Raw genomic sequence first — 12,157 nt, forward strand, 5'->3', positions numbered from 1 at the left:
AATCAAGTTCATTTGCTGCCATCATCATTTCAAAACATTTTCTTTCAACTTGAGCCCTTGTTATCAGCTCCTCTTCCCCCCCCTCGTGAGCCCTTAATAAATTATAATGTTCATATAGTACACTGCCCGCTGCCTTCCTTCACCCATGTTTCCATTGTTTGTCTCCCTGGGGGGGTGTTGTACATCAATCATTGTGATCGGTTCCCCCTTCCTCCCCCCACCTTCCCCTTCCCCGCATTGTATTGCTGCTCTCGTTATTGGTCCTGAGGGGTTTGTCTGTCCTGGATTCCGTGTCGAGAGCTCTTATCTCTACCAGTGTCCATGCTCTGGTCTAGCTGGATCTGTAAGTAGAACTGGGGTCACGATAGTGGCGGAGGGTGGGGGGAAGTACTAAAGAACTACGAATGTTTCATTGGTGCTATACTGCACCCCGGCTGACTCGTCCCTTGTAACCCTTTGTGAGAGGATGTTCAGTTGTCTACAGATGGGCTTTGGGTTTCCACCCCTACCCGACTTGTTCACATTGGTATGTTTGTTTTGGGTCTTCTGATGCCTCATACTTGACACCTGTGATCATACAGGCTGCTGGGGATTCTTTTTGTTGTTAGATGCTGTCAATTCCAACTCCTAGTCACCCTGTGTAAACAGAACAAAAAATCGCACAATTCGGAGACGTCCTCACAATTGTTGTTTGAACCCATGGTCGCAGCCACTGTGTCAATTCATTTCATCGAGGGGCACAGTTAAAGCAGTGGTTCCCAAATGTGGGTCAGCCTTGCAGGGATTTATAAAATTACGGATTCCAGAGATGACGACTCACTGGTAAAAGGAGGTCTTTGATGTGGGGGTGCTAAGAAACTATTAACTACTTACTGATTCCGATGTGCAGCCTGGTTTGTGGAACCATAGCAGGATGCTACAGATTGTTAGTGTCCATTGAATGGGCCGACTGAGACATGACAGCTTTATCTGTGGGAATGAAATTTTGCCCGTCCTGTGCCCTCTTCGTGACTGCTGGTTGGTCATTTTGTCAACCTATTTCCCACTGAGGGTTCCCCCTTTTCACTGTAACTGATTTCATTGAGGTGCTTTGCCCAATTATCAACTCATATTATACACCCACCTTCTCGGACTACCCCCTTTTCTCTGAATTCCCGCCGGTCAGAGCTCTGTGACGGCATAGACTGGATCTCCCTGTTCACTTACCTGCATGACTCTCCTCTCCCAAGCACAGCTGGCTGGATCAGAGTGGACACCTGAACCAAACTAAGCCATTAAAGGTCAGCTCACCCAGGGATTTGAACTGGGACCAAGATGAGCAGTCAGTCAGGTGGCAGTGTTAGATGCCACCGACTTGGTTCCAACTCATACTGAACTTGCGTACAACAAACAAAAACAGAGTAATACTTGGTCCTGTGCCATCCCCACAATCGCTGTGATGACTGAAGCCCACTGTTGAAGCCACCGTGCCAGTCTCACTCATTGCAGGTCACCCGTCCTCTCACTCACAGACCATCTATTTACCCAAGCATTTCCTTTCCCAGCGACTGCTCCCTCCTGATAACGCGTCCAAAGTACGTGAGACAAAGCCTTGCATTCCTGATTCCAAAGAGCATTCTGATGACTTCTTCCAAGACAGTTGTTTGTCCTTCTGGAAGCCCATGGCATATTTAATGTTCACCAGGAAAACAATTCAAAGGCATCAATTCTTTGAGGTTCCTTATTAATTGTGCAGCTTTTGCATGTTTATGAGGTCACTTAAAATACCGCCGCTTGGATCAGGCACACTTTTGTTTTTTAATAGAGATCTTTGGCGGACTTTCCCAGTGTCAGTCATTAGATGGAACAGCTGCTTCTGTGGGTATTGAGCATTGATGCAAGTAAAACCAAAAATATTTGACAACTTCAGTTATATTATTGGTTCAGTTGGATTTTTGTTTCCTTGATGTTGAAGTATCACCCATATTGAAAACTGTAGTCCTTTGATATTCAATTAAGTACTTCAAGTCTGTTTTCCACCCAAAACCATTTTATTGGGAAGTCTTAGCGATACCATAGCATTCCAAAGTTCCTTCACCTTTAGTCCTTTCTGCTTTCAGCAAGCCAAGTTGTTTTTAAAAATCATTTTATTAGGGGCTCATACAACTCTTATCACAATCCATACATACATCAATGTGTAAAGCACATTTGTACATTCATCGCCCTCATCATTCTCAAAACATTTGCTCTCCACCTAAGCCCCTGGCATCAGCTCATTTTTCCCCTCCCTCCCCACTGTCCCCTCCCTCATGAACCCTTGACAATTTATAAATTATTTTGTCATATCCTGCACTGTCCAACGTCTCCCACAACTCACCCTTCTGCTGTCTGGCCCCCTGAAATTGGTTCCCTTTTCTACCCCACCCTCCCAGTATCGCTACTCTCACCACTGGTCCTGAAGGGATATCATCCGCCCTGGATTCCCTGTGTTTCCAGTTCCTATCTGTACCAGTGTACATCCTCTGGTCTAGCCAGATTTGTAAGGTAGAATTGGGATGATAGTGGGGGGGGGGCAAAAGCATTTAGGAACTAGAGGAAAGTTGTGTTTCATCTTTGCTACACTGCACCGACTGGCTCGTCTCTTACCCGTGACCCATCCATAAGGGGATATCCACTTGCCTACAGATGGGCTTTGGATCTCCACTCCACACTTCCCCTCATTCACAATGTCTTTTTGTTCTGATGATGCCTGATACCTGAACCCTTTGGCACCTCGTGATCACGGCAGGCTGGTGTGCTTCTTCCATGTGGGCTTTGTTGCTTATAAGCTAGATGGCTGCGTGTTTACCTTCAAGCCTTTCAGACCCCAGACCGATATCTTTTGATAGCAGCTTTCTTCACCACATATGCTTATGCACATGCTTTGTCTTCAGTGATAGTGTTGGGAAGGTGAGCATCACGGAATGCCAGTTTAATAGAACAAAGTATTCTTGCATTGAGGGAGTATTTCAGTGGAGGCCCAATGTCCATCTGCTACCTTAATACTAAACCTATACATATATGCTCATAGATCTATTTCCTCATCCTCATATATAAAAATATTTACATATGTACATGCCTTTATTTAGACCTTTATAAATTCCCTTTGCCTCCTAGCTCTTTCCTCTATTTCCTTTTACTTTCCTCTTGTCCCACTATCATGCTCAGCCTTCATATTCCTCTCGGTTACATTATCCTTGGTCATGCCCTACCAGGCCTCCTACACCCTCCTCACACCGATTTGTTCCCTTGTCCCTGGGTTTGTTAACACCACTTCCTTTCCCCCACCTGCCCCTCTTCCATGTTCCCCAGAAATGTCAGTCCTGTTGTTTTCTCCTCCAGATTGTTCGTCCAGCCTATCTTATTTACATAGACCTGAGGAGATAATAACAAGCACAAAAGCAAGACAGGGCAAAACCGAGCAACAAAATAACACAAAACAAGCCAATGACAAAAACAAAACAAAACACAACAACAAGAAAGAAACGCTTCAGCAAGCCAAACTGGGTCACCTGCATATCTACATTAGTAAGTTTCCCCCCAATCTGGTGTGGTGCATACATAATAAAGGAGCACAACTCACTAGTAACTGAATTCTTGGTACATGCTAGAACATGACATTTACATTATACTGAGTGAAATCGCTACTAAAAGACAAAGACTGTACGCCTTCACTTACATAAAAAGACAACAGGCACCTGTATAACGACCAAAGTTTATTATTAGTGTTTACAGGAATGGGAGAGAAAAGGAGTGGTTTATTGCTCTTGGAGTATCAAGTTTCAGATTGTGGTCATGCTAAAATCATATTAAGGGGTAAAGCTACTCAGCCATTGACGTGCTTGCTGTCAGTAAGTTATACACCTGCGAACAACGTGAACTGGCAAATGTTCTGTGATAATGACTAAAAGCAACAAGTAGTTGCTGAGGCTGCTTGTGTCCGACCAAATACCTCATGTGATTTTGTTCCTTGGTCTGGAAGTTTAGGATATGGTTTCATGGGACAAACCAGTTCGCTAGCCTAATAGCATGTTCAGTGATCGGTTCTTCCTCCTCCTCTGTTGCATAGTGCCAGGGGGTCTTTAAGGCTTTTGAGCACCCATCCAAGACACAATATAATACAGGAAGGAGTTGGGGATAGGAGGACACGGCGCCACAGAGGCAGGAGGAAATCCTGAAACTATTCTTAAATCTTAAAATCAGCTCCTGGAGTTTTCTCAAAACCAAGCAACAGTTCCTCGTAACTAGTAAGAAAAGATCTTCCCAGAGCTCTGTGCTCTTTTAAGATCTGTCCACACGGGATCCAAGTGACGTGCAGCACCCTGAAAGATTAGATCCGCACCTCTGCGGTCAGAGAGCTTAGGATACTGGAGGAACCACAACTTGGGAAAGCAGAGCAAGAATGGCTGTGTGACCTGAAGCAGGTGACCCATGTCGCTAGCAGTTGTTGGATGGGAGTATGCTCTGCTGTGTGCCTGCTCAGCAACAAAAATCAGTGATTTCAAAAGATATATATATATATAATGAAAACCAGTGACTGGCTTAAGTATGTACTATACAGATATGGCTTTATTACCACACCACGGAAAACGATTCCCAGATGGGATTATATCCAGATGTGTAGGGGTTAGGATTTATGACATATTTAGGAGCAACACAGCTCAATCCACAACCAGGCCTACATCTTTTTACACTTCCTGCTTTGCAATTTTCTATTTTATTTCCCAAACAATTCTTCTTTACAAAAGAATAGCCACGAGAAAGTACCTTTTATAGTAGTTTGTTCTGCAAGGCAGGCTCTTGTTGTCCTTTATTGCCCTTTGTAAATGGCTTTTATCTTATTTTAAAAAAGGAAAAAGAGTCTCGCTGAGCTCGCTAATGTCAGTGCCATAAAGCTGAGGCCCTGGGTGTACTTCTCAGGTCCCCTGATTTTAATGTTATATTATACTTGATAATAATTTTTTAAAGCCTTACAGATAGCAGAGTCGTCACCTGGCAGACCACATGGCCGCTGACCTCTGCTCTGCTCCGGGACTCGGTACAAAGAGCTCTCCGTCAGTGTTCTTTCTTTTCACAGTGGAGCGAAGGAAAGGGCAGAACTGGTGGGAGAGTCATTTGCTAGTAGAAAAGAGGGCTGGGATTTTCTACTCCACATTTGTTTTGGAAACTGAGGCTAAAGAATTGCCTTTCCCACTCATGCCTGGGCAAAAGGGGTAGCCCAAGGTGTGGGGAGGAATCGGACAAAATATATGGCCAGCAGTTTTCAGTTCTGAACAGTCAGCTCTCATGTCCAGAGGCAGCCATTCCTGAGTTGACCCAGCCTGGCCGCATAGGCATGTTCCTTGTTGTCCTGGGCACAAGGGTGCCTGTGACGGGGGAAGAAGATATTCCAAACCTTTAGTCGGACACAACGCAACTGGAAGGGCTCCTTGTCCTCTCTGGTTGAGAATGCATACTGCGTCTGCTCGGCAGCCCAAAACAGAAATATGATGAATAAAGTACATTTTATTGCTTTTCTAAATATCTTCTACAATGATTCCTTCCTTCCGATCTTTAAATATCCTCCTCAGGTAAGGAGCAGGTGAGAATCTGTTTAGCCAAGATAAGCAGGCTGCTTGGGAGTTCCCATAGGGAAAAATTAAAGTCTGATTTTCACTCCTTTCTTCACTTAGGGCCTAGGCTGAGAACCCAAAGTATTAAGAGACAGGGTGTGAGGATGGGAAAGATCGAGCCTTTTTGAGAGTCTACTCCTCTGCTGAATGCCACTTTGAAGGGAAAGAAGAAGTCAAATGGTAATTTCCAGTCCATTCCGGGCTGGCCCCTTGGAGGCTCTGGCTTCTGGGTAATGTCCACAAAGGTCACAAGAGTTGTCAAAGGTACTCCTATTGGTAGCTGGGAGTCCTGCAGGGAGAAACGTCAGCGACAGGTCAGTGGTACTCATTCAGAACGCTCTCCACCCTGGCTCTTAATGTTACCATTTCTTTGAAGAAAAACCAAAACCAAATTGCTTTAAGCAGCTGTCATTCTCCTCATACTGGTTCGACCTAGGTCCATTTGATGAGGCACAGGGAATAGGAATTTCCCAACAACAGCCCGTGAGAACTGAGAACTGCTATACCTAACCCTAAAGACCGATGCCAGCATTCTGCAGCTGGAAAGCTGCCTGCTATCAGAGCTGCCAGATGGCTCAACTCCTGCTGTTACGCGCTTAACAGGTTTACCTTATCAGGTTGCAGGAAGTTTGAGAGTCTGAAACAGTAATTCCAAGTACAAGTGGCAGTGGCAATTCTATCACTTCTTAAATTGCAAACAGAAATATGAAGCTAATCAAAGAAAAACTGAATTATTGAAGAATTTTAGACTTGAACTCATAAGGCAAAAATAACTCATTTTGCACTTTACCTTAATCTTCGAGACTTTGCTATTTTTGGACTTCAATTTACAAGGATTTACTTTGAGGATGGCATTCTTCCCAAGAACTTCATGATGGGGAGAGAACTTATATTAGATTTTTTGGAGCAAATCTCTATAGTTGACATTGTTGAAACTTGTTAATATTTGATTTAACCTCACTGCAAAATACTTAAGCTCTATTTGTCATGATGGGAAATAAAAGAGGATGGATTTTTAGTTTGGGGTTAGTGCTGCCTAGAACTGTATGGTATTCTGACTACATTCAGAGCCTTTGGCAGGGGGTAGATTCTACAATCCCCAACAGCAGTCCCAAGAGGCTACCTGAAGAAGCTGTTAGGACATGAGAGTCCCGATTCCCTCCTGTGGAGCTGGCGCCCACTGATGGCGGTACTAGAAGCCTCTGCGTCTTTGAAGCTGTCAAGCTTTACCGGAGGAGAAACCAGCACGAGTAGATTACTATAGCACGAGGGGTCAGTAAGGCATCTATTAGGCTAGAGGCCTCTTTATGAAGCCCAGTGCACTTAAGGTGCTAAGGTGCACTGGTTGGCCTAGCATTTATGAATAGTACATCTGATATTTTTATCTCTCTCTAAGCTTTTAAGCTAGTTTCAAACATAGGGGAAAAAGGTTACACTCAACCGCACTGCTACTGAGTCCAGTCTGTCTCATAGTTCCCTGCCCAGGGGTTCTGAGGCTGTAAATCTCCACAGCAGCAGACAGCCTCATCTTTCTTCTTCTGAGAGGACGCTGGGTTTGCACTGAAGTTCAGCAGTCCTTTTCGCTAATAAGTGTCATTGGCCCCTCAAATGCACCAAAGCAAGGAATTTCTGGAGGCTTCAGGCTAGCCATATCTAGAACCGATAAACAAGGGTAGCTATGAGTTAAGAAGATAATCTGTGGACGCATGTCTACTCAAGTATATCTATGTTAAGTCTATGCCAGTACTTCAGTACCTGGCAAATTCCAAATAACAAAAGTTCTTTGAACAAAGTTTTTTCAGATTTACCCAAGATATGTGGTGATAGTGCTACTACCAGACTTCAAGTCTTCTTTCTGTGTATCTCAAAAATTATGGACTCCAACAAGAAGCATATGCAAGAAGTTCAACTTCATAAGCATGCCAAGAGATCAGCATATGTGAAAACAGAAAGCGAAAGTAGGTATAGTTTTAAAGAAGGAACGTGAAAGCTGAAAGCCTTCTGAGATTAGAAGTAAACAGTTCTCTAGTGCCAAACCATGGTAGTTACATAATCTGTGGTCAATTTGAGACTTAAGAGTGAAGGGGTGGAGTTTAGCCTGTCAATCAGGTCGCAGCTTGATGACCTCATTTGGAGGCACAAGGGAGTTAAACAGCTCACTGGAGGTGGGACACTGACACTCCCTATGAGGTGGGACAAGACACATGGAGCTACGCTAAGAGCCCTGGAGCTGAAGGAGCCATGTGGAGACCTACGCTAATGCTGAGATGATTCCATTGCCACTGTATCCACAAGACTTTCCACCCAATGGCCTGTGATCTTCCTGCATTCAGTGTCATTGCATGTGTTGCATGAGTCTGAAGAGGAATTTATAGATTGGTATCAGACATATGGGCTAATATTGGACTTATGGACTTGATCAGGACTGGACTGGGAAGTTTTCTCAATATTCAATTTCTTGTATATAAAGCTCTTTCTGAGATAGATATAAGTGTCTCTATGAATTTGTTTCTCTAGCCTACCCAGACTAACACACTCAGTAATAAGACATAGTAGAGAGGCCGGGATGAAGTGGGGCTTAAAGTTGATATTGGAAAATACCCATAATCGTTCAAGGCAACCAAGCAACTACCCTTCCCTCACTTCAACAAAAGACTGGATAATTTAAACCAGATGAATTCTAGACAAAGGGATACTGGACACAGCAAATGGCACAGTAAAATATGACCTAAAAAAGAGGTGGATTAATACATATAATGAAGTTTCTTCTTTCAACCAACTCCAAAATGTTGGTAGATGGTTTTATGTCCATGCCCTTCATTCAGGAATGTGGAGTATTCTTTATAAAATAAAATTAACAGTCTCAATGAAAACAAAAGAAAACAACCAAAGACTGACACATAGCAGTTCCACAATCCAAAAGCAACTATACCCAAGTGTTGGACAGTGAAGACCACCCACCACTGTCTTACCCATGAGCACAAGACTTCTTTTTTTCCCCCCAGCAAGCTTCATAACCTACTCTTAAATCTGAGGACAGCTAGAGCTTGCTAGACACTTGAAGGAAGCATGTCACATTAAAGAGAAAGAGTATAAAAGAACTCAGCGGAAAACTGAGAAGGAGAGGTAAAGGAAGAAAGTTACCATCTCCAAACATGTATGGGAACAGGATGCAATTGGAAAGACACAGTAGCGGATTAATAGGATTACAAAAGGAATACTAGACAATATGATAGGGGGAGAAGTTATCAAGAATGTAAGTTTCTTACAACTACATTTTCAGAGTTAAAAAAGTCAACCAATTATTCGTTATATGAATGAAGAAAAGAACCGTCCATAATATTAGGGAAACTTATACCCCTAGGAATACAAGGCAGACTGAAATGGCTTCCAAACAAGAGCAGTGGAAACTAGAAGACAATGGGAGAATGCTTTCAAAAGTGTGTGGAATAATCTTCAACCTATATTATCATACCTAAACTATCAAGCATCACGATGATAAAAAACTAACAATGCAAAAAGGGTACTTTCCATGTTCCTTTTCCCCAAGAGGTTATTGGAAGTTGAGCTCCATCAAGACAAGAGACAGAGATGGGGACAAGCGTCTGCAGCTCCTTGTGGGTAATTGCTGGATTTGTGGGCGAGGGGGCCAATTTGAGGGATTTTGACCTAGCTCTGACTCGGTCTTCCCACGGTCAGCACAGCTGTGCTTGCCACGACACGGGACCCCCTGGGGTTCCCCCGCACCTGGGCCCCTGTTGTTTCCTAGCACAGCAGCATGTACTGGTGCTTCCTGGCTATCCCCAGCCCTGTAGACCTCTGCCCGCCCTGTTTCCCTACAACAATCCCTGCCCCCTATGTGTTGTGCTTATGTCTGGCCTGGGGCTGCTGTGCATGACTGGTGCCTGTAACCAGTTCCTGTGATCAGCCTGTGAACAGGTCCCGAGTGGCTCCCTTTCATGCAGTGGACCCTGAATGCTGTGGACCCTGAATGCTGGTCTGAGTACAAGGGATGAGCCTGCCAAATGCCACCCTGACTGCTCATGACTGGCCTGGCCCTGCTGCTCTCAACCAGCACCTGCAACTGGCTGGTACAGGATCCCAAGCAGCTCCCTCCCCTACTGTGGACCTGTGAAAGCCAGACTATCTGTGTGTAATTGGCCTGCCCAGTGCTCACCTCCTGCTCATGACCAGTCTGGCGCTGCTGCACATGACCGACGCCTATGACTGGCCTGAGCACAGGTCCTCTGAGTTGTGTCGTGCACCCCGTGGCCTGTGAGTGCCGGCCCACACTGCATGTGAACGGCCCTTTCAGCACCACCCTCATTGCTCATGACCACCCTGCCAATGCTGCCTGAGAGCACCACCCACACTGCCCTCCAAGTAGATAATGCCGGCTGCCTAGGGAGACAGTCAACGCCAGTGAGACAGAAACACAGCTTGAACTAGCAGTGCAGCTAGCTCCAGGTAGTCCTTAAAACTGTTCTCACTAGCCTCTTAGAGAGAAGACCCAGGGATCCTGGCCTCCCGGGAAAATGGCACCAAGCTCTGCTAAAATGCCCCACAGACAACAACTCACATCAGCGGCCACTACAAGAAAGCAAAATACAATGTCTGAGGATGAGCTGAACATAGTGATGTACATAACAGACTTTGAACCACCACAGAAAGAATTCTTTAGAATGCTGCTTAGAGTCCTACAGGATATGAGGGAATTAATTCCGGAAAAAGGATGAAAAAGTAGAGGCCACATATCAAAGGGAAATAAGAGTTATAAGAAGATGCAGCAGAAACCAAGAAGATGGTAAAAGATCTCACTGGAAAAAGCAGAGAACCGTATCAGCGACCTCTAAGATATCCAAGCAGATTTCAACAAATGTGACTCAAACAAGATAATTAAAGGACTCTTAAGAAAACCCGAGAACAATGGATGATATGAAGTGAAACAATATTGGAATAATAGGAATACCAGAGCAGGAGGTAATGAATAAATCAACAGCAAAATAGCAAGGGAATTCTTGGAAGAAAACTTCCAAGGAGGACATGGCAATCATCCAGGAAGCAGAGAGGATACCAATTAGACTGAATCCCAAGAAGAATACACTGAGGCCAATCATAGGCAAATTAAGAAAAAGGAGCAGCCAGAGAGAAAAAAATGCAGTTACCTATAAGGACAATGAGGTAAGAATATGCTCAGACCTGTCAGCAGAAACCATGAAGAAGAGCAGAGAATGGAGTAGCGTCTTTCAAAAGTTGAAAGAGAATAACTGTAATCTGAGAATCCTCAATCCCACCAAACTCTCCATCAAAATAGAAGGGGAGGTAAGAATTTTCTCAGATAAGGAAAATTTTAGAGAATACATGAAAAAAAAAATCCAGCACTACAAAAAACACTTTCCAATTCACTTTGGTCAGATGAGCAACATTCACAGAACACAACCACGAGACCATCGCATAGTGTAACATCATCCAGAAGTCATCACACTGAGAAATGTCTAAGACTTTTTTGACCCAATGGAGAAAAGAAGGAACCCCCGACTCATATACAACACATAGCTAAGGAGGGAGATGGGAAAATATCTAACACAAAAGTATGAGATGACAGCAAAGAATCCACAGATGGAGGAAATTACTTGGAAAGTCAATCGTCTGAACAACTCCCCTATAAAAAGACAAAGACTAGCAGACTGGATTAGGAAACAGAACCCATCCATCTCTTGTCTGCAAGAAACATATCTCAAGCTCACAGACAAAAACAGGCTGAGGATCAAAGGCTGCCAAAAAGTACATCAAGCTAATAGCAATTTAAAAACAGGATTTGCAATCCTAAACTGACAAAATGATGTCAAGGTGCAGGACATAACAAGAGAAGAAGGAGGTGGGCAAAAGACTTGAAGAGAAGATTCACAAGGGAGGAAACACAATGGCCAATAAACATGAGAAAATGTTCCCAATCGCTAGCCATCGGGGAAGTGCAAATTAAAACAACTATAAGATACCACCTAACACCACAAAGATCGCACAATTACAAAAATCAGAAAGAAACAAATGTTGGAGGGGGCGTGGTGAGATAGGAACTCTCATTCACTGCTGGTGGTCTTGTAGACACATACAGCCACTTGGAAAGTGATTTGGTGATATCTGAAACAGAACTGTCATGACCCAGCAATTCCACTACTGCGCATATCCCTAGAAGAAATAAGAAATAGACCACGACCAGACATCTGTGTTCCAATGTATATCGCCGTGTAGTTTACAATCACAAAGAAGTGGAAACAACCTAAATTTCCATGAATAGAATGGATGAAAAAACTAATATATACACACAATGGCGTACTACACATCCCTAAAAATTAGTGATGAAAAGGTGAAGCGCCTCGTCTGGTGTACAGAGTTGGAGGATATTATGCCGAGCGAAGTCAGCCAGACACAAAGGACAAGTACAGCACGAGTCCACCGAGGTAAGCTCCAACAGCAGACCGGGTGTAGGAGAAAATGCACATATCGCACAGTTCCCGGCTGAGGAC

The 12,157-nt window shown here is 44.0% G+C and overlaps 1 protein-coding gene across 4 annotated transcripts in view; it reads right to left on the reverse strand.

The window, feature by feature from the left end:
- Window positions 1–4,567: 4,567 nt before the first annotated feature.
- TCTN3 (tectonic family member 3) overlaps window positions 4,568–12,157 on the reverse strand; it is a 28,332-nt gene continuing 20,742 nt past the window's right edge. For all 4 annotated transcript variants that reach the window (XM_075533711.1, XM_075533709.1, XM_075533710.1 and 1 more), the window contains exon 14: window positions 4,568–5,919. In XM_075533711.1, coding sequence (XP_075389826.1) covers window positions 5,683–5,919 — 237 coding nt within the window. In that variant the 3' untranslated portion in view covers window positions 4,568–5,682. The remainder of the gene's footprint in view (window positions 5,920–12,157) is intronic.

The sequence above is a fragment of the Tenrec ecaudatus genome, chromosome 16 (assembly GCF_050624435.1).
Source record: "Tenrec ecaudatus isolate mTenEca1 chromosome 16, mTenEca1.hap1, whole genome shotgun sequence".
NCBI classification, from domain to species: domain Eukaryota; kingdom Metazoa; phylum Chordata; class Mammalia; order Afrosoricida; family Tenrecidae; genus Tenrec; species Tenrec ecaudatus.